The sequence below is a fragment of the Phocoena sinus genome, chromosome 5 (assembly GCF_008692025.1).
Source record: "Phocoena sinus isolate mPhoSin1 chromosome 5, mPhoSin1.pri, whole genome shotgun sequence".
In the NCBI taxonomy this organism is placed as follows: Eukaryota; Metazoa; Chordata; class Mammalia; order Artiodactyla; family Phocoenidae; genus Phocoena; species Phocoena sinus.
Genome location: NC_045767.1, coordinates 18,900,711 through 18,924,360, shown reverse-complemented (window position 1 = coordinate 18,924,360; position 23,650 = coordinate 18,900,711). Strand labels below are relative to the sequence as shown.

The window sequence follows — 23,650 nt, the reverse complement described above, 5'->3', positions numbered from 1 at the left end:
CAGAAAATGGATAATCCTCCATCAGGATAACGCAAGACCACATGTCTCTTTGATGACCAGGCAAAAGCTGTTAGAGCTCGGCTGGGAAGTTCTGATTCATCTTCTGTATTCACCAGACACTGCACCTTCGGATTTCCATTGATTTCAGTCTTCACAAAATTCTCTTAGTGGAAAAAATTTCAATTCCCTGGAAGACTGTAAAAGGCACCTAGAACAATTCTCTGCTCAAAAAGATAAAAAGTTTTGGGAAGATAGAATTATGAAGTTGCCTGAAAAATGGCAGAAGGTAGTGGAACAAAAGGGTGAATATGTTGTTCAATCAAGTTCTTGGTGAAAATGAAAAATGTTGTCTTTTGTTTTTACTTAAAAACCAAAGGCATTTTTTTGCCAACCCAATATATTGCAGGCATATGCATGTTTTCCCTTCATGAAAATGGAAGCATGCTAAACACATTGCAATATGCCTTACATTTTTCACTTATTTTCTACTTTTTCAGTATACCTAGATCATTCCACAGCCATGTATATAGATTGACTTTATTTAAAAAAAAAACCGCAATAGTTCTTTATAAATTGCATCTGGCAATGATGGGCTCTCAAAAAACATTAAATGAATGACTTCACATAGTTTCTTTCATAAGCCTCTAATGAAGACCATTTTATTGTTTATTTCCAGTCTTTTGCACCCACAAGCAAAGCTGAAGTATATATGTTCACACATCTTTGTGCATGTGTGTGAATATGTCTTTAGGATAAATTCCTAGACAAGAAATTGCTGAATTAAAAGATACACTTATTTCAAATATTGACTGCTATTGCTGATCGACCTCCAACCAGCAGTGAAAGAGAGTACCTGTTTCCTTCAACTCTCTAATCCTATACGTTAAACTTTTTGACTGTACCCATCTGAGAAATAAAACAATGTATTTCTTTCCCTCGAATGTTTTATATTTTGTTTATATATTTTAAAAGGCTTCTTTATGGAAATATTATGTATTAATCTATATATTTTATTTATAGTTCTTTTTCTATGAACTACTTGTTCATGTTCTTTTGCCAGTGAGTCGTTTCTCACTGATATTTAAGGTCTCTTTGTTTTTTAGTTTAACTTTGATGTCACAGATACTGCATAATTTCCCAGTTTGTCATTTATCTTTTTTTTTTTTTTTTTTTTTTTTTTTTTTTTTGGTACGCAGGCCTCTCACTGTTGTGGCCTCTCCCGTTGCGGAGCACAGGCTCCGGACGCGCAGGCTCAGCGGCCATGGCTCACGGGCCCAGCCGCTCCGCGGCATGTGGGATCTTCCCGGACCGGGGCACGAACCCGCGTCTCCTGCATCGGCAGGCGGACTCTCAACCACTGCGCCACCAGGGAGGCCCTGTCATTTATCGTTTGACTTGGGTTTAGAGCAGGGAGGGGGACAGCACTAGTGGTGGATACTTGTGTTAAATTTATATAATTGAAAGGTTTGTTCATATAGCTTTCCCCAAACCAAGGAGCAGTCTGTCCCAAAGGTAAATTCAGGTTCCTGCTTCTTACACAGTTGTTTTAAGATGACAGGGGTTTTTTTCTGCTAGTTTTTGCACATTAAAAAAAAAAAAAGTGCCTTGAATTGACGGTCAGGATGTCCCCTTTACACTAATGTCAAATAAGAACAAATGGACAATGATATTCGAATCTCTCTAATCTGAGCAGACCACACAGAAGATAAGGAATAGCAGGGTCTTTCTGTAAGGGGCTATCTTTGAAATAATATTTATTATTAACAACAATTTATTTGAATGAAATTAATATAAGGAAGGCTGAGCTCTGATTCAATAGCTTTTTTCATCCAACTTTTACTCCTGTGTTGAGCTAATTAAAAAACATAGAACATATGAATAAACCTAGTTACTTCTAGCATCCCTCTCTTTTCAAAGGTAAAAGAACAAGTCCTTGTGGTTGTCCAGTGGCCCTCAGGGAAGCCCAAGATAATTTAAAGGTAAAAGACATCATGAAGTTTTTACTTTTCTGAATTTAGGAGTTGATCTTGGGAAGGCAAAATCAAAGCCTATGAGAGGAGACTGGTCACTTGATTAATATGGTCACAGACATCTGAAAATAGTGCATGATTGTAGCTTGACTGTCTGTGTAGAGTGACAATACACTATTTAAAAATAAGCTGACCGAAGGTGACGTAATGAAGCCTTGGCTATTTCAGGAACTTCGGTGTGTTCCTTGTTTATTTATCCGTTTTTAAAAATCAAGGACACAAAATCCACATAAAGCACAGATCATTATTCTGGGTGAGACCAGAATCTGCCACCTGGGCATGGAAGATAAACAGTAACCTTTCTTTACGTCTCGTGGAGATAGAGGTGCTCACTCTATTACACCACAGCTGATGGTCATAATGATGACTCGAGAACTGATTAGATGACTTCTGATGTACCAGGCTTTAGAAGTCCGTAATTTGTATATTTTAGTAAGCTTTCATAAGGAAATGGGCTTGGTGTGAGTTCATTCAAAAACGGTTAACATTTAGAGTCATTGACCACACCCATACATAATGTAGATGAGGAGTTTGGTTTTCAAAAACAACTTTCTAAAATGAAATTAGTGCATGTGCTCATTTAAAAAATATATATATTTGTTCAGACTGCTTAGTGCCACGAGGTCCAAGGATGCAGCAATGTTTAGGGCTAAAAGATCTCTCCTTTAAGGGACTTTGTATTCTATTGAAGTGAGGGGACAGATAATATAAGGAAACAAATAAACAAGATACAATTTTAGATAATAAGTTTTATGTAATAGTGAGTAGCCAGAGGTTATTTTTATAAAATAAAAATAATTTGACCATCCAAGGTATCAGTACTAACATTTAAACATATCTCATTCTAATATGGGTTTGGGAGTATATAACAAATGGGATATTATTCTATAGTTTTGTAAACTACTTTCAATTAACAATATGTATACTGCAAGTATTTTTCCATGTTATGAATTCTCCTACAAAGCTGTCTGTGTGGCTACATGGAACACATTGGTTTCTATGACTATGACATGATTTATTTAAATTAATTTGTTCACCCTTAATTATTTGGATTATCCTTCATTTTTTCCTTATTATAATCAATGTTGTAATAAGCACCAAGGTTGCTAAATGTACGTGTCTGTGATTTTTTTCTTTAGAGTAAATTTCTTGCACCAAAACTGTTGGCCTAAATGATATTTAATTTCAAAAATTTAAGGACTTGGAACCTCCCTGAAGGTCCAGTGGTTAAGACTCTGCACTTCCAATGCCAGGGGCACGGTTTTGATCCCTGTTGGGGAACTAAGATCCTACATGCCAGGTGGTAGGGTGAAAAAAAAAAAAACCTGCTAAGAAAAAAAATTTAAGGACTTGATGCACACACTTTTAAACTGCCTTTTCAAAATGCTACAATAATTTATCCTCCATCTGGCAGCTCATGAAGTTTCCAGTTCACCCTGTCCTTGACAACCTGGGGTGATATCATTTCTATTTTTCTCTCAACTATATAGGAGAAAATTTTCATTTTTATTTCAACATGCATTTCTTTATTTTTTTCTAAGATAATTCACATGCCATAAAATTCACCATTTTTAAGTGTACAATTTACTGGTTTTTTAGTATATTCACAAAGTGGTGCAACCATTACCACTATCTAACTGCAGAGCTTTTTGGTCACTCCAAAAACACCCTACACCCGCTAGCAGTCACTCCCCAGCCCCCTCTTCTCCCAGCCCTTGGCAGCCCCTTTATCTACTTTGTATTTCTGTGGATTTTGGTCTCTTCTTGACATTTTGTATACATGGAATCATGCTCTTCTTTCTGGCTTTTCTGATTCCACTGTAACAAGTTTCATCCATGTTTTAGCATGTATCATTTGTTTTTAGAGTCAAATAATATTCCGTTGTATGGATATACCAAATTTTGTTTATCCATTTGTCAATTGATAGACATTTGGGTAGTTTCCACTTTTTGGCTATTATGAATAATGCTGCTATGAACATTCATTGACGTGCTTTTGTGTGAACACAGTTTTCATTTCATATATATAATGAATGCAATTGCTAGGTCATACGGTGACTCTGTGTTTAATTTTTTGAGGACCTGCCAGACTCTTCTCTATATTTATGTTCCCACCAGCATTGTATGAAGGTTCCAATTATTCCACACCCTTGACAGCCCTTGTTATTTTCTGTTTTTTGTTTGTTTGTTTTTTATTATAGCTATTTTAGTGGGTGTGAAGTGATAACTCATTGTGGTTTTGATTTACATTTTACTAATGACTATCTTGAAAATCTTCTCACATACTTACTGGCTATTTTTGTAGATTCTTTGGGGAAATGTCTATTCAAATACTTTGTCCACTTTTAAATTGGGTTGTCTTTTTACTGTTGAGTTGTAACAGTTCTTTATATATTCTGGAGACTAGACTCTCATCATATATATGGTTTGCAAAATTTTCTCCCATTCTCTGGATACCTTTCATTTTCTCTAAAGTCTGATTTGATACACAAAACTTTCTAATTTGGATGAAGTACAATTTATCTATTGTTGCTTGTGTCTTTAGTGCTGTATCTAAGAAACCATTGCCTAATCCAAGGTCACAAAGATTTATACCTATGTTTTCATCTAAGAGGGTTCATAGTTTTACATTTAAGTCTATGATCTATGTTGAGTTAGTTAATTTTTTAAAATATAGTGTGAGGCAGGGGTCCAAATTAATTCTTTTCATGTGAATATCTAGTCCCAACACCTTTGTTGGAAAGACTCTTCTTTCCCCATTGAATGGTTTTGGCATCCTTGTTGAAAATCAGTTGATCATAAATGTCAGTTTCTTTTTTGACTCTCAATTCTATTGCATTGATTTATATGTCTACCCTTAATCCTGTATCACACTGTCCTATACATTGTAGCTTTGTAGAAAGTTTTGAAATCAAGTCTTCCAACTCTGTTCTGCTTGTTCAAGACTGTTTTGGCTATTCTCAGTCCTTCACTTGTCCATATCAGTTTCATAATTGGCTTGTCAATTTCTTCAAAAAAGGAAGTTGGAATTTTGACAGAGAATGCATTGAAGCTGTAGATCAATTTGAGTATTACCATCTTAACAATATTGTCTTTCAATCCGTGAATACAGATGTCTTCCCACTTATTTACATCTTATTTAATTTCTTCCAAATAATGTTTTGTAGTTTTTGGTATACAAGTCTTGAACTTCTTTGGTTAAATTTATTCCTAAATATTTTATTTATTTTGATGCTATTGTAAATGGAATTGTTTCCTTAATTTCATATTTGGATTGTTCTTTACTAGTGTTAAGAAATACAACTGATTTTAATGTACTGATCTTGTATCCTGCAACCTTGCTGAAGTCATTTATTAGCTCAGATAGTTGTGTGTGTGTCTATGTTTGTGTGTGTGTATTCTTCAGGGTTTTCTATATATAAGATTGTGTACTCTGCTAATACAGATAGAGTTACTTCTTCCTTGGCAAACTGGATCCTTTTATTTCATTTCTTTCTTTTTTTTTTTTATGCGTTACGCGGGCCTCTCACTGTTGTGGCCTCTCCCGTTGCGGAGGACAGGCTCCGGACGCGCAGGCTCAGCGGCCATGGCTCACGGGCCCAGCCGCTCCGCGGCATGTGGGATCTTCCCAGACCGGGGCACGAACCCGTGTCCCCTGCATCCGCAGGCGGACTCTCAACCACTGCGCCAGCAGGGAAGCCCTTATTTCATTTCTTACCTAATTACTCCATTATAAGAACCCACCCTTGTGACCTCATTTAACCTTAATTACCTACTTAAAAGGCCCCATCTCCAAATACAGTCACACTGAAGGTTAGAACTTCAACATAGGAATCTGGGGGAGGGGGGGACACAATTCAGTCCATGACAGTTATCTGCAACTTACAAGAGTTGTAAAGTTGCTCAAAGACAAAGGTACAGAGACCCCACAGAATCAGATAACCTAGACAATGCCTAATTTTCCACTGAAGATATATAGTAATCATTTCTGTCCACTTAAAAGTCTTTCAGATTTTTTCCCTGCAGTTAAGAAAAAAGTATTTGCTATTCTTATACGTTTATTTGTCCAATTGAATTTTACAATATTGCTAGATTGTGTTAAAATGGTGCTAAAATTTTAAACTAATATTGTTTAAAAAATTTAAATATGGTTAGGGGTATTTGACATTGTTATTTTACTGTATGTTTCCATCCAGGAACAGTTAAAAATTTTTTTAAGTTCTCATTAAATCTTTGTACTTTTCATCATTTAGATTCTGAACAATTCTTATTAATTCCAAAGTAATTTACCTTGGTGTTGTAAGGGAAATTCCTCTTTCCTTTATGGTTCCTAAATAGTTATCACTGGAAACCAATGGTTTTTAAAAATAATGAGTTTTGTATCCATCATCTTATAGAATTCTCCTATTGGTTCTAGTTATTTTTCAAAATTATATTTATTTTAATATTCATCCTTATAGTTGGGTAAATTGAGAATGTAAGTTGAGTGCTTATGGTTCAGCTGAGAGCAAATTGATTGCATCTAAGAATATTTTGTCTGTCTCTGTGTGTGTGTACAGGGGTGTGTTGAGAAGAGTCTGGGTAGGAACATGAGACAACTTTCTTAATGATGTCTTCTTGGAATTAACGCTATTTGTCTTGGAGACCTAGATTCCCAGAGCTGGCTTATCCATTTCATGTGACATCTCCTCCTCTGGTTTTAGAAGGAGCTAGGAAACAAGCAGTTATTGTACATGGGATGCAGTTCCTCAGGACCTGTGGTCTATTAGCACACAGATTCCTTAACTGCTTGTAGGTGTTCCCTAAATTTCTGGATACTACTGTTCAAAAATATTTTGACTTAGCTTTTATCCCTTTGCTCTTGCAATACTCAGGTTTGTGTGACACGGAGTTCAAGGCTTCTTCAAATCTAACTCGATTTCAAAGTTAAGTGGCAACCTGATGCATGCTGCAGTAGCTTTAAGCATTCCCTAGGATACCCACAGAGATCGTCTGGAAGGGAGCTGTTTGTCTTAACAGATTTTCAAAGCAGATAAAACCTGTCCATTTTGGAGAGAGATGTCAGACAACATACATCAGCCCGGAGAAGAGTACTCGTGGTTTTAAAGCTCCAAAGAATCGATTCATACGTCCTAGAAATGCATCTAGAGTTAAATACCTCTTGGAGACTTATGAACAAGTGCACTGATGGATAATCTTTTGAAACCAAATATGTTCTTAAATAGAGGAATTTCTGTATTCTCACATCTTCCAAGAAGCTTTCCCTAACCCCTGCCTACCCTCAAGCTGAGTTACCCCTTATCTGAAATCTCACGAAACTTTATTTTTACACTTCTATGGCCTTGACACTTTCTGCTGGTATTTGTGTTGTTCGTGCTCCCCATGTATCAGCCTCACTGTGCCAGAAGATTGGGTATCTCCCACTGCACTTACTGAAGTGCTTTGCAAACAGTAGGTGCTCAGTATATGAAGTTCTGTGGATGGACATTTTGATAATCTGTAGTACCTGTTATATTCTACTGAAAATTAGCAAAGTGCAATTAACTTCAATTTTGTAGTTTGGGATTTTCAGTAAACTACCCTCCCTCCAAGAAATGCCTAACAGTTTAGCTAGAATAAGACATTAACATACTTCTATCACGATGAGGATTTGAGGCCCATCTTCATCTTTCCACTTTTGTCTAATTCAAGTTAGGCTAGTAAAAGAAAAGCCTTTTCCTCTTAGCAACCCAACCCGCTCCCCTTCTCTGGCCTCTTTCTTCGCTTATGTTGTGAACTACTTCAGCCTCTGCCTTCAGTGTTAACAGTTTGTGCTTGTGCGTAACCCTCGGCTTTTGGTGATGAGAGATGTTCGCAACCTATTCTGACACAGAACCCTTCCTCGCTTCCGATTCCTCTGCTTCTTGGGGGTGGAAATAGTTTCTCCGCTTTGAAACGCTGGCAGGGAAAAAGAATGGGGGAGAAAATTGCATTTAAACTTTGAAAAGTTGAATCACGGCTGGTTGCACAGCAAAAGCTCCGCAGTGTGGAGAAAGTCTGAATGTGATTTGGTTTGCGCGGGGCTGGGCTGGGCGCCTTCGGGGGGAACCGGCGGGGTAGAGCCCCCGGGGCGGCGAAGGCCCGGAACGTGGCCTCCCGCCGCATCCCCGCACCTCCCCCGCCCCCCGGCTGCGTTCGGGCTGCCCCCACCCCCCGGGCAAGGAGGTCGCGCGCTTGCGTGTTGCGGCCAGAGCGCCCGTCCCGGAGACCGGTCGCAGAAAACGCCGAGCGAGTAGGGGGCGGCGCGCAGGAAGGGAGGAGGACCGGAGACCTGCGGGGTTGGTGGGCGTTCGCGGGTGGAGACGTAGAAGATGTGACGCCGTGGCCCGGCTGCTGCCAGACCAGCGGACGCTGTGCCGGCGGTTGCAAAAGGATCCCTGGCGCTGCAGCTTCGGGAGGCGGCCCTCCCGAGAGCGGCGGCTGCGGAGACACCCAGCCCTCACTCCCAGCTCCCGGGCCGCTCGGCTCCCCGCGCTCTAGGGCCGGCGGAGAGGGAAGCGGCGGAACAGTTTGAGGCTGGGGGCCCGCGGGCGCGGCCGCGTGCCGCGGGGAGGGAGGCTGGGGGGCCGGGGCCGGGGCCGCGCCCCGGAGCGCGTCCGAGGCCGGGGCCGGGGCGCGGCGACTCCCCGCGCGGCTCCAGGGACTCGGGGACCCCAACAGGGCGCTGGCGGGGCCATGGCAGCCGGGAGCATCACCACGCTGCCCGCCCTGCCGGAGGACGGCGGCAGCGGCGCCTTCCCGCCCGGCCACTTCAAGGACCCGAAGAGGCTGTACTGCAAAAACGGGGGCTTCTTCCTGCGCATCCACCCCGACGGCCGAGTGGACGGGGTCCGCGAGAAGAGCGACCCTCACGGTGAGTGCTGGCCGGCTCTTCCTACCCCGCGCCGTCTCCATCCCCTGCCGTTCTCTCTCCCGCCCCTGCCTTCCAGCCTCCGCGCTCCTTCCTTCTCTTCACTCTGACCCCAGTGGGGCTTGTGGTCTCTCCCCGCGCGGCCCTCGGCGGTTTTGGGTTCACCACTCGGCCCCTCCTGCTCCGAGCTGCGGTGGCGGGTAGACGCTCGCCCAGGCTTTGGAGTGTGCTGGTTTCCACTGGTAAACCAGTCCCCCGGGCCCGGAGCCGCAGGGCGCCCGGGCCTTGCCGGCGACTCTGTGGGCTCAGACAACCTGTCGCGTCGGGGATGCCCGGCGGCCGAACAGAGGTGGGTGGCTCACGGAGGTGCCGCCGGCGCCCCCAGCCTGAAGTTCCGACCCCTTCTCTGTGGGATGCGCGCAGTCCCCGGGACAAAGCCAGGAGGGACCGCAGCCGAATTAAACGTTTCTTATTGGAAAGATACCTTTCCAGAGTCGTGCCCTTAAATTCCAGTTTGGTAGGATCCAAGGCAGTTGGCACACTGCTGTCACCCATCCATTTCTGTTTTTTTCCCCGAATTTCGGAAAACTGAAAAAGCAGAAAATATGGACTGTATTAGTAAAGTGCTATAGACCTTTGTTGCAGTAGTGAAAAGAACTGCAAAAACTTTAATCTTCCACTTGCAGTTATTAGCTATGGGACCTTGAGCGACCCTTAACCCTTGAGCCCGTTTCCTCATCCTGAAAGGGGGGGATAATCAACCTTGCATCAGGCTTGAGGATCAAATGAGGATTTATATAAAGTGCACAGAAGACTCAGTTTACTAGTATGCAGTTTCGTTTTCTGTAAAAATAAAATGAAATAAAATCTATCTGTGGTTATAGAAAGAAGATGGGCCTAAGTCATTAGTTCTCAAACTTTAGGGATGCATCAGAATCACCTGGAAGGTTTGTTATAACACATGGCTGAACCATCTCCCAGAGTTTCAGATTGCTTAGGTCTGGAGTGGGGGCTGATTTGCATTTCTAACAAGTTCCCAGGTGATGCTGACCAGGGAGCACACTTTGAGAACCCACTGGTCTAGAGAAAAGATGGAGAAAAAGGTGTAAAATGGGCTGGTAAAAATACTGATGAATTGGAAGTGAGAGAAAGAGATCAGATATATTTTAACTGTCACCCTGTTAAGTGTAGGTAAAACATCTCTTTTGAAAGCTGTTTGTTCTGCCATTCCTTCCTTTATGGGTTTCAGGTGGAAAACCTGATCCTCTTTTTGCCTGAGAAAAGACCCGCAGGAGTCCGTCTTTACCTTATGATGCTAATGGTGTGTCCTACACTTTGGAATGCGGGAGTAGGAAGTGGAGAGAGCTCTGCAGCCAAGCCTCCATTGACAAATTCGGGAATGGGAATGTGCTTTCATAAGAATTGAGTCTGTATTGGTTACAAAATAGCAACAAGCAAAAGATGCAGGCCTGTAATTTTTTTCAGGCCTGCCGTAATTAAAAAGTTTTCTCTTGTACTATCCAGTAAATCTGAAAAGATGCTTTTAGTCCAGTCTATCGGTAGCGCTCCCTCTCTATTTTGGTAACTTAAATGGATTTCACAAAATTATCTTTGTGTTTGGAGTTTGTTCTGCAGTTGTCTGCCAGGCTAGCCCAGCTGGTTAGGGCAAGGTGCACATATGTCCCAATTAGTTTTGCTCTTTTCTAGTAGCACAAAAAGGAGCATGTTCTTTGACGAGAAGACAGAAGAACTCTCCCCCAGATTGGGTTCATATTGAGGCTTCCCCTAGTACTCTCTTTTTTTTTCCAGACATTTTATTAGTTACAGTTTTTTTCTTTGACACTCTCGATACCCTATTTCCTTTAGAACAAAACTGTATAGGGGCTAGCGAGTGAGGGTAATTCTGAATTGCATACCGCATTACCACCCTTGTAAAAACAACTGTTAACTTTTTATTCCCAGTTCTGGGCTGGGCTGTCATTTTTGTAATCTGATTTTAACTCAGTGGTACTCAAATAGGATTGGTACTGCCTGCCCCCTTCCACCTCCAGGGAACATCTAGCAATGCCTGGAGACATTTATGGTTGTCACGCCTGGAAGGGTGGCATTTAATAAGTAGAGGCCGGGGATGATGCTGCAGTGCACAAGATACCTCCCTAATCCCTCAGCAAAAAATTTTCTGACCCTAAATGTTAGAAGTGCTAAGGTTGAGAAACCCTACTGACTTGATAACTAGCTAAAGACAAGACGTTTAAAAGTGAAGAGTAGAATATTCATCCAGATCTGTGGAGAGCACTGATTTTTTAAAAATCACCTTGTACCAGGTGATAGCCTGACAAGAATGTAAACCTAAAAATGATAAATTTAGGCCACTTTTGTATAGCCCAACCTGGACATAAGTTTAAGTACAGTGTTTTTTTCTGGCATGTCGAAGGCGTACTGATAGTTGACCAAACCAGGAGGAGACTGATGGGAAATATATAAGAAAAAAAATGACTTAACAATATCCTCTGAATTACATCCCCTCCGTTCCCCTGAACGAGCAAAACTGATCAGGAAACGTGGAGAAATCAGTTAACCGTTGCTACAGCTTCCCTTTGAGTTAAGGCCCAGATATCTAGACCTGTTTGAAACGTTGGAAAACCCCAAGGCCCCATTCCTCAAACTGTTTTGCCCAATGGACCCTAAAATGTGTCATTGGAGATTTATTCCTTTGGCGTTAACACTTTCCGGACGTTTCTAAAATGCAAATACAGTCTGCTCTCCGTATCCGAGGGTTCCCCATCTGCGGAGATGAGGGTCAACAGTGCTGCGCCACGTTCCTCGAGGGACTTGAGGCTCCATGGTTGTTGGTACCTGCGGGGGATCCTGGAACCGGCCCCCCACGGATACCGAGGGAGGAGGGTCCCTCTGGAAGAGTTCAGCAGCGTTCGGATTTTACCGTTTAGCGTGGATTAAATCGCACGTGCAGTTTCTTCTCCAAAACCTGACCTGGAGGACTGGAGTTGGCGGAGCTGGGGGGCGGGGAGCTGTGAAGGCTGTGGCATGAATGTGGGGCGCTGCTTAGGGGCGGGGGCCGTAGCTCAGGTTCTGGAGAGGACGCGGGGCGGGGGCGGACGGCGGCAGAAAGGAAGGGATCAGACGCCTGGACGCCCGTGTTTCCAGCTTCACAGTGTTGCTGAAGATCACCTGTGCTTCTCACCTGGGTTCTCTCTTGAATTGCTTTCACAAGTTGCCTTTGAAAAGGCAACTTTCCTTACAATCCTGGAATAAGCTGTGTTTGATACGAGAGTCTTGCTAAAAGCATGATAAAAACAAGGACGGAGGGCTTCCCTGGTGGCGCAGTGGCTGAGAATCTGCCTGCCAATGCAGGGGACATGGGTTCGAGCCCTGGTCTGGGAAGATCCCACATGCCACGGAGCAACTGGGCCCGTGAGCCACAACTCCTGAGCCTGAGCCTGCGCGTCTGGAGTCTGTGCTCCGCAACAAGAGAGGCCATGAAAGTGAGACGCCTGCTCACCACGATGAAGGGTGGCCCCCGCTTGCTAAAAAACTAGAGAAAGCCCTCTCACAGAAAAGACCCAACACAGCCAAAAATAAATAAATAAAGTAAAAAAAAAAAAACAAGGACGGAGCCTGTGCTCCCCCCCCCCGTGTGCGCGGTGCACACCCACCACCTTCCCTTCGGCGTCCTGGATGTTTTTACAGGCCCCTTCCAAATGCCCATGGGAATGGGTAACAAGTGTATGCTCTAAAGTAGTGAACCACGTGAAAACATTCAGAAGAGAGAACATTTTATCCCAAGCAGCACGTACAACATATGGTGGAGTATAGTAAGGGCAAAGTATGCTGCCTGTGTGCGTTTTAGCATCAGATTTATTCCAGATGCTGTTATTTTGGAAAAAATGAAGGTAGTAAGTGCTGGGTCGACCCTTGGGCCTCTCCCAGGAGGGCTTCTCCCAGGAGGTGACTGCCTGCTTGCCCCACTTCTTGGCTTCCAGGCTCCAGAGGACACTGAGCCTTGAAGAGACTGAGGGACCCGTCCACTCCCATTTGGAGAAGGGATGGGATCCGGTCTGTGTGACCCCTGGTCTGTGTGACCCCCGTGCCGTGTGCCATGGCACATATTCCATGCAACCCCTCATTGTTAAAAACATGAACTTGCGAAATTCAAAGGGAGGCTTCGGACCTTTTATTTCACAGATTTTAAAGATATTCTGGGGGGAAAAGGTTTTTTTGTTGTTGTTTGTTTTTTAAAAGAAGTTTGTATAGTGTAGTAATGATACGGCTAGATTCTGTGAGTGGATTATTATTCTCTGTTCATGATTTACACACTTTGAGAAAATGCTGGCACCTTAAGGTAGGAACCATGACTTCTCCATATAAATAAACATCATAAAAGATTTCTATCTTTTACTCTGGGAATTCTCACTAAATGTCAGCTGCTGATGAGAACATTCTGTGTGGACCATCCCGTGGAATAACTCCTCCTGGACCACATGACATATAAAAGCACGGTCGAGGTTTATAGTTCTCTTGGTGCAGTTAACACATATGTTTAGACACTTGGTCAGTCTTTTAATGAAGATGATTATATGTGACAAAATTATATTTGGAAAATATTTTGGAATCTTAAAAGCTGGCTATTAGCATTTTTAAGGGTAATCTATACAAAGATGAATCATTTCTCAGGATAATTAGTTTAAAGCTCTCATTATGAATCCTGTTTTCTTTTTTTTTTTTTTTAAATTTTATTTATTTATTTATTTTTGGCTGTGTTGGGTCTTCGTTTCTATGCGAGGGCTTTCGCTAGTTGCGGCGAGCAGGGCCCACTCTTCATCGCGGTGCGCAGGCCTCTCACTGTCGCGGCCTCTCTTTGTGGAGCGCAGGCTCCACACGCGCAGGCTCAGCGGCCATGGCTCACGGGCCCAGTTGCCCCGCGGCATGTGGGATCTTCCCGGACCAGGGCTCGAACCTGTGTCCCCTGCATTGGCAGGCGGATTCTTAACCACTGCGCCACCAGGGAAGCCCCTGAATCCTGTTTTCTTTAAAAAGCACCTGAGATTTTTACCACGTACTGTGTGATATAAAATTCCTCAGGTATGTTGTGCATTTTGTTCATTCTTTCTTTCGTGGCCAATACCCTAGAATCCTGTACGCTCTTCTACTTCATCTCCTTTTCTCTTTTTAATTCTGGATTCTGCACCAGGCATTCTACTTAAGTCATTCTGGGCCCCAGCAGTCTTCCAGTTCAATCACGTGGACTTATCCAATTTGTGGCCCTACTTGTGACACTTGACACCATTGTCTGCCTCTGTCTTCCCGAGAATTCCTTGGCTTCTGTTACACCACATCAACCTGGTTTCCTCTCACCCATCCGACCGTCTTTTCCTCTGGTTTCTCCTTCTTTCGGTCTTTTGCTATAATATTCCCCAAGGCTCTGTCTTGGCACTCTTTCTGTGTACTCGTGGTCCTTCTGCAGATCAATTATAGTCTTTGTCTCAGATTTCCCACCTCTGTGTTAGTACCGTGTTTCTCACTGCTCAGCGGACAGATGCACTGCCACAGCCTCACCTCAACCCACATAAAACAGACCATAACAGTTTTCTCCAACTAGCACCCTTCCTACCAAATTTGTTTGTAGTGAAATTATCCTTCTAGTCTCCAAAGCTAGACGCCTTGGAGTCTTCCCTACCTCAGTGACTTTTCCTTGCCTTGTCTCTTGGTTTCCCCTGTCCTGTATTTACCTACAACCATACCCTCCCCGACTTTCCCTCTCCAATATGACCCACCTGCTCAGTCTTATTTCCCACTCTTTGCCATCCGCACTCCCCTGACGCTGCCAGTGCTCTGTGCTTTCACTGTAGTCTCTAATCTGACAGACCCATCACTGTTACAATGATGGGCTTTTCCACTTGTGATCCTTGTTTTTGGAAAATCCTTCTTTTTCTTATCAATTCTTTTCTCACACCCTCCTCCCACTCCCACCTTTCTCTGGAAAGATCTTTTATGAGTCAGCTCAGTGGTCTTCTCCTTTGTGAAACTTTCCCCAGCCTTCCCAGGGAGAATTACTTGTTTCTATCTCTGCATTTCCCATAGTACTTGGTACATATTCTACGGACTTCATGATTTTGCTTGTAATTGTTTATGTCTCCTGCACGGGGGCTGTGAACTCTGTCCTCTCTGTGTCTGCTCAAAGAATGTGTGTTAAGTTCAACATGTACCCAACAAATTAGCCAAGTCTTCTAACTTCCTTTCTGATCGTCTTCTCACATCCTTCTTCTTCTCTTAGCCTTTAATTGGCCATTAATCCTCTTACCTTACCCCAGTCCTAGGCATGCATCAGGCCCCATTTCTTTCATACCGCCCTGTACCTGTCTTTCCTCTCCTGCATGCTATCTAAAAATTCTCTCTAATAGCTTGATATATTTTAACTTCACGTCCCTCAATTTTACTGGAAATTTCTAGTTGACAGGGATTTTTTAAAATTCAAATGACATTACCTAGCAGTTCTTTACTCTTTTCTACTCTGAGGTCTCAGACTGCATTTACTCACCCCAGGATCCCCTTGACTCCACTGCTCAGTGAATGACAAGGCTGAGGCCCATTGAAGAGGTTCAATCTCTATTGTTGAATGAGCTAGAACTTTAAATAAATAAGCATACGTACTTCGGCACGAGGCGTGTAAAATGGATAAATTGAATGTAGCATCACTGTAGTTCCTTCTGCAGCGACACCTTTCACATTATTCAAAGGAAGCAATAAAGGTAAAACACAATCATTTGTTAGGATTAATTTTTATCGTGGAAGATTTTCTTTTCAGCTATTGAATAGCATAACATTTCTAGCCAATTCCAGAACTAGTTATAACGCTCTAATTAAAAAATACAGATTTGAGAATTCATACTTGAACCATATACTTTAATCCTTAAATCTCTCTCTCTCAAGTCTAAAACCTGTGAATCATTTTATAAATTAGGATTAAGAACTGTCTGGTTCCATTGTTAGTATCTGCTTTGGCTGGGAGGAAATGACACAAATAGTTTCATTCTAATATTCATTCAGATTTATGAGCCAGTATTCACAACAATCATAAAACTCTTAAAAGGACAGAAACTGTATGACAAAGTGAGTCATAGTCTTTGTGATGTGATGTCTGCAAGGGTAGGTAGGAGAGATTGCTGAATGACCAGTCTCATTCTCCTGCTTTCTGAGCTGAATCATTTTATAAAGAGAAAACAATTCATAGGTTTACAGATCGTCATAACATAAACAGGAAATGGAAGAGAGTAACAGAGTCAAATACCCCCTTTTAAAAAGTTACTTTTTGAAATATAACATTTGATGAACAGTGTTTTGAATTAGAAATGAAATTATTTACTGCCTAATAACTTATTTTTTAATTTAACACCTGCTATATGTCTTCTTTATATATTTTCATTTTTTCAATAAATTATGTTTCTTCTCCCATCTTTTTATTTCTTTTTAAATTTTTTCTCTCGTGTCATTTGACCTTTCCCTTCTTAGCTATTTCTACCTTTGGCTTATTTGACAAGTGTGTGTGTGTGTGTGTGTGTGTGTGTGTGTGTGTGTGTATGTGTATGTAGGGGCAGGTGTCATTATTCACTGGTTGGATGACTACTTGAATTGGATGGGGACTCGAGAAGAAGGTCCCTTTCATCTTGGAAATTCTGATTCTGGGATGGTATAATCTTGGATTTTGCATGGTTGGTCCTCTTTTGTTACTTTTTATCTTACTCGAATCAGAAATTTGGAGAGCCTCTCTCAGTCAAATTTAATCTTTAAATGCAAGATTGATTAATCTTATCTCCTTATCTTCTTTGAGGCAAAGCATTTGTCAAAACAATTATGTGAAAAGAGAAATAGAATCTGAGTGTGTGTTTCTTAGTTTTAGAAGTAGTTCTTATATACTTATATTTATACATTACTCTGAATGCAGCAGTTTAGTAATGGGAATATAATGCAAGTAAAATTGGGAAGCCAATCTTGCTAACTGGTTTAGTAGAGCACAGTAGTATATGAATAAGGCATATACAACAAGTGTTAGATTAAAAAATAATGAATTACAGCAACACCTTCAGCTGTGACCAGGTGGGGAAAGTGAGACACAGACTGTTTTGGAGGGAGGGTGTTAAAGCATGAGGGGTTGATGGGATCTGTCCAGCCTTAGCCAGACACCTAGGGAGATTAGGCACCATAATGACTAGGCAAAGTCCCTGTGCCATCATAGGGGAAGGGTCAGTTGTTTGACCTTCACCTCTGTATTCCTTGGACCTTGTTACTTTCTGAGTGTTTTTTCAATGAATGAATGAAATTCTTGAGAACATGCTCTATGTGAGCTTTATGAACAATATGTTTAATCTTATTACAATCTTCTGAAACAAGTATCATTTTCATTTTACAGATAAGGATAGGGTTTTTGCTGTTGGCTTTTCAAAACACGATCTCTTTGTTTGCGACAAGAAGTAATTAATTGTGCCTTCCGTACTTCTTAGTGTTTAGAATACAGTTCATGGCCAGAATTCCAGATGGATGGTGTAGCAGAAATTTGAACAGAATTAGTGATTTTAAAAAATTATTTAAACTCTTCCCAGAGCCTTTACCATGTCTAGCAGAGTTAACCTCTGTCATCTTTTCTCCCACCCCTTGCTTTATTGCGTTCTTTTTTGTTTAGAAAGTATTTCTGTCATGATTTATTATGAAACAGCTCTTTAATATTTAGGGGTTGTTTTCTGAAGCGCCCAAAGATTTTGAAATGGCATATTTAATTTAAAAAGTAAAATAGAGGGCTTCCCTGGTGGCGCAGAGGTTGAGAGTCTGCCTGCCGATGCAGGGGATGCGGGTTTGTGCTCGGTACGGGAAGATCCCACATGCTGTGGAGCGGCTGGGCCCGTGAGCCATGGCCGCTGAGCCTGTGCGTCCGGAGCCTGTGCTCCGCAACGGGAGAGGTCACAACAGTGAGAGGCCCGCGTACCGCAAAAAAAACCAAACAAAACAAAACCTAAAATAGAAAGAGTAGGACGTAATTAAGGATAAATACTGTATAAGAATGGAATGAACCTCGAAGATTGGGTCTGGAAGATTAAGATACAGAATAAGCGAAAGCATGCAGAAAATGCAAAGAGAATAACTAAAAGGATGTCTAAAAATTACAGTTAGACCCTTTCAGGGAAATTCACGATAGGCTCCCTCTTTAAGGACATGTGGTATAAGATTAAAAAAGCAACCAAAAGAAAAAAAGCAGATGTACTTGGACCTATTTTATTTTAATCTTCTTCACCAAGTGAGATTTTCAGTCAACCAATAAATGTTTGGATGTCTAATATGTGAGGAAATAAAGACCAAGATAAGACAAAAAGATACAAAGAAAGTGCTTAGCCAGACACATCTAGAAATGTGTCTAAAATGAAAAATGAAACTCCTCTTTCCTTGGAATCACTTGCCTCCCTTTTTTGACTCCCCTATATTTTAAAATATAAAATATATTTAAAAAAATTTCTTGCCAACCACGTCCATCTCTTGGAGTAAATTTCTGCTCTTCATTTTCCTCAATCTTCACATCCCTTTCTCAGGCCCTGTGCATTTCGGTTCTGCAGTGTCTTTTACACTCACGCTGGCCTCTGCATTGTTGCCACAGCTGCTCTAGTTCTGTCCCTGACTGTTGCCAATGGCTTCTAGCCTTTCCCATCTGTGTAAGTTTGCTAGGGCTGCCATAACAAAATACCGTGGACTGAGTGGCTCAAACAACAGAAATTAATTTTCCCGTAGTTCTGAAGCCTAGAAGTCCGAGATTAAAGTGTCTGCAGGTTTGGTCTTTCTGAGGCTTCTTCTCGGCTCACAGACAGCTGCCTTCTTGCTGCCCTTTCATCTCTTTGCACACATACAAACCTCCTCTTCTTGGTTCAGATTTGGTTAGGGCCCACCCTAATTGACTCATTTTAATTTAATCACCTCTTCAGAGGCCCTATCTCCGGATAGTCATTTTCTGAGGTACTGAGGCCTAGGGCTTCAACATATGAGTTTGGGGCAGCGGCGGGTAGGAGATACAATTCAGCCCATAACACATCTAATCAACCGGATATTGTTCTTCAGCAGAGTAATCTTCCCAGAGAGCAGCTCCGATCTTGTTATTCCTCTCCTCAGAAAAACATGGACTCGAAACAGTCCAGTCCCCTGGTACACACGTCGTTTACAGATGTGGGCACTGTTAAAAGTCTGTGAGAATGATAGAGAATAGGAAAGTTACCAGCAGATGAGTGGTTGTCTTATATATCAAAAAGTGGGATAAAGCTATTTTCCGGAAACTCTATGTAGGTAGTAAGCTTGATGTAGTTTCTTGAAAAAAAAAAAAAATTCCAAGAGTCTTAGAATACTGAGAAAAGAAAATAACACAGAAGGTAGTAAATAGGGTGATCTATAATGGGAGAGTAGTAACATACATAGGCTTGATATGTTCATTTCAGTGGAATATCAGACCAAACTTCTCATAATAACCTTCTACAAAAGAAATACATTTTCTTTGGGAGAGAGTCTGGAGCTTTTCATGTTTGGGTTTCTAAGGCCAGGCTAAGGACTGTATCACTTTTAATGAACTGGAAGTATGCTCTCCCTCTAAAAGGTAAAAAATTGAAGATAAATTTATTATCATAATCTAAAAGTATTCTTAATAGACAGCTCACTGTTTTCTAATTACCACCCAAAAGTGAAGCTTTAGATTCTTATTCTAATTCAGGGTTATAATTTTTGCTAGAGCTTCCACCCAACTTTTTTTTTTTTTTTTTTTTTGCAGTATGCGGGCCTCTCACTGTTGTGGCCTCTCCCGTTGCGGGGCACAGGCTCCGGACGCGCAGGCTCAGCGGCCATGGCTCACGGGCCCAGCCGCTCCGCGGCATGTGGGATCTTCCCGGACTGGGGCACGAACCCATGTCCCCTGCATCGGCAGGCGGGCTCTCAACCACTGCGCCACCAGGGAAGCCCCCACCCAACTTTTAACGGCAGTGTAGCTCACATCCCCATGCAGCAGGAGAATTCATTTAGTGATTTACACGTATGTTTTACAGCTCAACTAATTTTTCTTGGAACGCATTGCAGGAAGTTACATTACTCAAAAAGTAGATAGTCTTTGAGTGTTTTAATGAGATTAGGGGGAAAAAAAAACCCAGTTGGGATATCTATTTGGTTATACCTATGTTGAATATTTTCCAGACTTAAATTATTTTTGGCCGTGCTTAATCATGTAGGACTGTAGAGCTTTTGTGTTGTAGAATTCTGGAGACTCTTGGCGTTGCCCATGGTATCACCTCCAGAAGTGATTGGGTGTTCCTTGTAGGCACCTCTGTTTTTCTAGAAGGAGCCTAATGCTCACCATGGCTGATAGTTAAAGCACATGGTTCTTTACAATTAGAGAGCAGCACTTTTTTAAGGTCCTGCTGTGGGAAATAATATTTATGGAGGCCTGACTCAAGGATCTATAGTACATCTTTCCTCCGGGTTGTGGATTTTAATATGGGTTGTCCATGGACAAGCTTCAGGTTTCCATAATCTCCTGAAAATAGATGCAAAATATTATGTCAGGGTGTTGTTTCTGAGGAGAAGATACATAGCATTTTATCAGGTTCTCAAAAAGTTGTCCATGGTCCAAAATATGTTAAGGATACTACCACTAATAACTAAGGTATATCTTCTAATTAACCTGACCATCAGCGAGGGAACCAATTTGAATACATTGGTGTGAGACTGTAGTTTATGGTAAACGATTTTCAAGAGTAACATCTCTCTGAAACTGGTGTCTGTGTTAATTCTAAGAAATATGTAAAGCTGCTGTTTATCTCATTACATCGTGTCCCCTCTGAGGACTCCTGAGAGAATTTCTCTGTGGTAACTGTAGTTATGCTTCTCCTTAGTGGCTAGTTTGTTCTAACCTTATGGACTCCGGTTAACTTGTTATGGCTACTGGCTTCTAGAAAGCCGAATATGTGGTGTGCTTCTAGCAAGTATAGTAATCTCAGTCCTGGCTTCACCAATTTTTAACTCTTATTTTCTATTTGCCTTATTAAAAAGCCATTTTTAAAGTTTTTGTTTGTTTGTTTTTGGTCTTGGTATATTGTCAATATCTTTGTAACTCATCTTAAATATTAAGTTGTACCTCAATAAAAATAATATATTTTTTGATTTGCCATTTTAACCACAAAATTTCTACTATATTGTCATATATAGCATTGGGTGCTGGGGATTAAAAGTCAGATAATGTAGGCACCTACCACCTGAAACTAACACAATATTTTAAGTCAATTAAAATTGAATTAAAAATATTTTAATTCAATTAAAAAAATGTAGGCCTCTGCCCCTTAAGGTGTATATTGTCCGGCAGGACAAGAAAGAGATGTAAGTCAGGAAAAAAAAAAAAAGAGATGTAAGTCAGTAAGGACACTGAAATGTTATGGCTGCTTTGCTCGTGTTGTGTCCTGGAGGAAGAGTGAGATCGTACTACGGAGGACAGTAATTCTACAGGGAAGTCAGAAAAGGCTTCAGACAGGAGGGACTGCTGGCCTGGGTGTTGGGAGGCAACTAGGTGTTTGCCCGGCAGCTGACCCTGTTATCTAATTGCCACCAAAAAGTGATGCTTTAGGTCCTTATTCTAAACAGAGTTAACAGTTTTTGCTAGACCCTCTATACCACTTTTAACAGCAGTATGGCTAACATTCCCATACAGCAGCAGAATTCATTTGGTTATTTATACATGTTTTGCAGCTCAACTAATTTTTCTTGGAAGACTCATAAGGGCATGCAGGCCAAGGAAGCAGCTCCAGGTTTGGTATGCTTTGGGAACTGCAAACATTTTGGCATGGCCAGAGTGTAGGGTTATAGTAAGAGGTAAGGCCAGCCACGTAGGAAGGGCCAGGATTCTTTTTTTTTTTTTAATTGAAGTCCAGTTGATTTACAAAGTTGTGTTCGATTCTGGTGTACAGCAAATGATTCAGTTGTACATACACATATATCTATTTCTTTTTGGATTCTTTTCCTTTATAGGTTATTACAAAATATTGGGTATCATTCCCTGTGCAGTATATCTTTGTTGTTTATCCACTCTTTATATAAGAGTTTGCATCTGTTAGTCCCAAACTCTCAGTCCAACCTTCCCTCGCTCCCTCTCCCGCTTGACAACCACAAGTCTGATCTTTATGTCTGTGAGTCTGTTTCTGTTTCATAGATGAGTTCATTTGTGTCATAGTTTAGATGCCACATGTGAATGATATCATATGGTATTTGTCTTTCTGACTTTGCTTAGTACGATGCTCTCTGGGTCCATTCGCGCAGCTGCAAATGGCATTATTTCATTGTTTATGGCTGAGTAGTATTCCATTTTATATGTATACTGCATCTTCTTTATCCATTCATCTGTTGATGGACATTTAGGTTGTTTCCATGTCTTGGCTACTGTAAATAGTGCTGCTCTGAACACAGGGGTGCATGTATCTTTTCGAATTATAGTTTTGTCCTGATGTATGGAAGGGCCTGGATTGTGATGGACTTTGTAAGCCATGCTAACAATTTGGTCTTTATCCTCAAAGCAGTGGGGAGTCAGTGAAAGAGTGTAATCATAAGAATAAGAATATCAGATTTGGGCTTTTGTAAAATCACTCAGGCAGGTGTGTGGGATGGATCGAAGGGTATAAGGCTGGGAGTAGGGAGGAGAGTTAGGAAATTTATTGTGGTAGTCCAGTTGAGAAATGTAGATCTCTTATATCATTGTCTGGCACATCATAAGTGAGGTACAGACATTAGAAGAGAAGGGTCTCCATTTTGTCAAGAGAAAAAAGGAAATTATTGGACTTCTGTCCAGGCCAGAACCCAAGATGGCTGTGCTCTTGTTGAGACATATTGGCCGTCATTGCCTCTGTGCCCACCTTGGTCCTCAGCTCTGTATCAGAAATGCTGTTCCTTTGGAAACCACAGCCAGAGAAGAGATGGAGAGGTTCTGGAATAACAACAGTGGTTCAGAGCACCCTTTGTCTCCCCATATTGCTATCTGTAGCTGGTCTCTTCCCATGGTGATGTCCATTTGCCACCACGGCACTGGTATTGCCTTGAGTGCAGGGGTCTTTCTTTTTGCTTGTCGGCCCTTTTGATCCCTGGAAGCTTTGAGTCTCATTTGGAACTTGTGAAGTCCCTGTATTTGGGGCCAGCAGTGATCCACACAGCCAGATTTGCACTCATCTTCCTTCTCATGTGTCACACCTGGAATGGGATCTGACTCCTGATGTGGGATCAAGAAAGGGCCCGACAGTTCCCCAGCTATACCAGTCTGGAGTGCTTGTCTTGGTTCTTACTGTGTTGTCCTCTGTAGGGCTGGCAGCCCTGTGAGGAGCCGAAGTTCCCAGCATCATCTTCCTACAGATTGTTACATTGACCTGTCTTCCTGCTTGTCACTCCTGTCTTCAGCCAGGGCAGAGTCCTCCTGATTTGTTTAGACCCTTTTTGCTTGCAGATCCCCCTTGGAGCTCAGCAGTAGAGGACCTTATAGAACCATAGTAGTGGAAAAGGGTCCAGTTTTCCCCTTCTTTCTTTCTTTTTTTTTTTTTTTTTGCGGCACGTGGGCCTCTCACTGTTGTGGCCTCTCCCGTTGCGGAGCACAGGCTCCGGACGCGCAGGCTCAGCGGCCATGGCTCACGGGCCCAGCCGCTCCGTGGCATGTGGGATCTTCCCAGAC

At 42.0% G+C, this 23,650-nt stretch overlaps 1 protein-coding gene and 1 pseudogene across 1 annotated transcript in view; both read left to right on the top strand.

The window, feature by feature from the left end:
• The first annotated feature begins 7,088 nt into the window (after positions 1 to 7,088).
• Positions 7,089 to 23,650, top strand: part of FGF2 (fibroblast growth factor 2) — a 62,959-nt gene continuing 46,397 nt past the window's right edge. Inside the window, 3 exon segments of the mRNA XM_032631950.1 lie at positions 7,089 to 7,120; positions 8,130 to 8,478; positions 8,481 to 8,922. Of these exon segments, the coding sequence (XP_032487841.1) occupies positions 7,089 to 7,120; positions 8,130 to 8,478; positions 8,481 to 8,922 (823 nt within the window).
• On the top strand, positions 22,797 to 23,304 carry LOC116754286 (annotated as a pseudogene).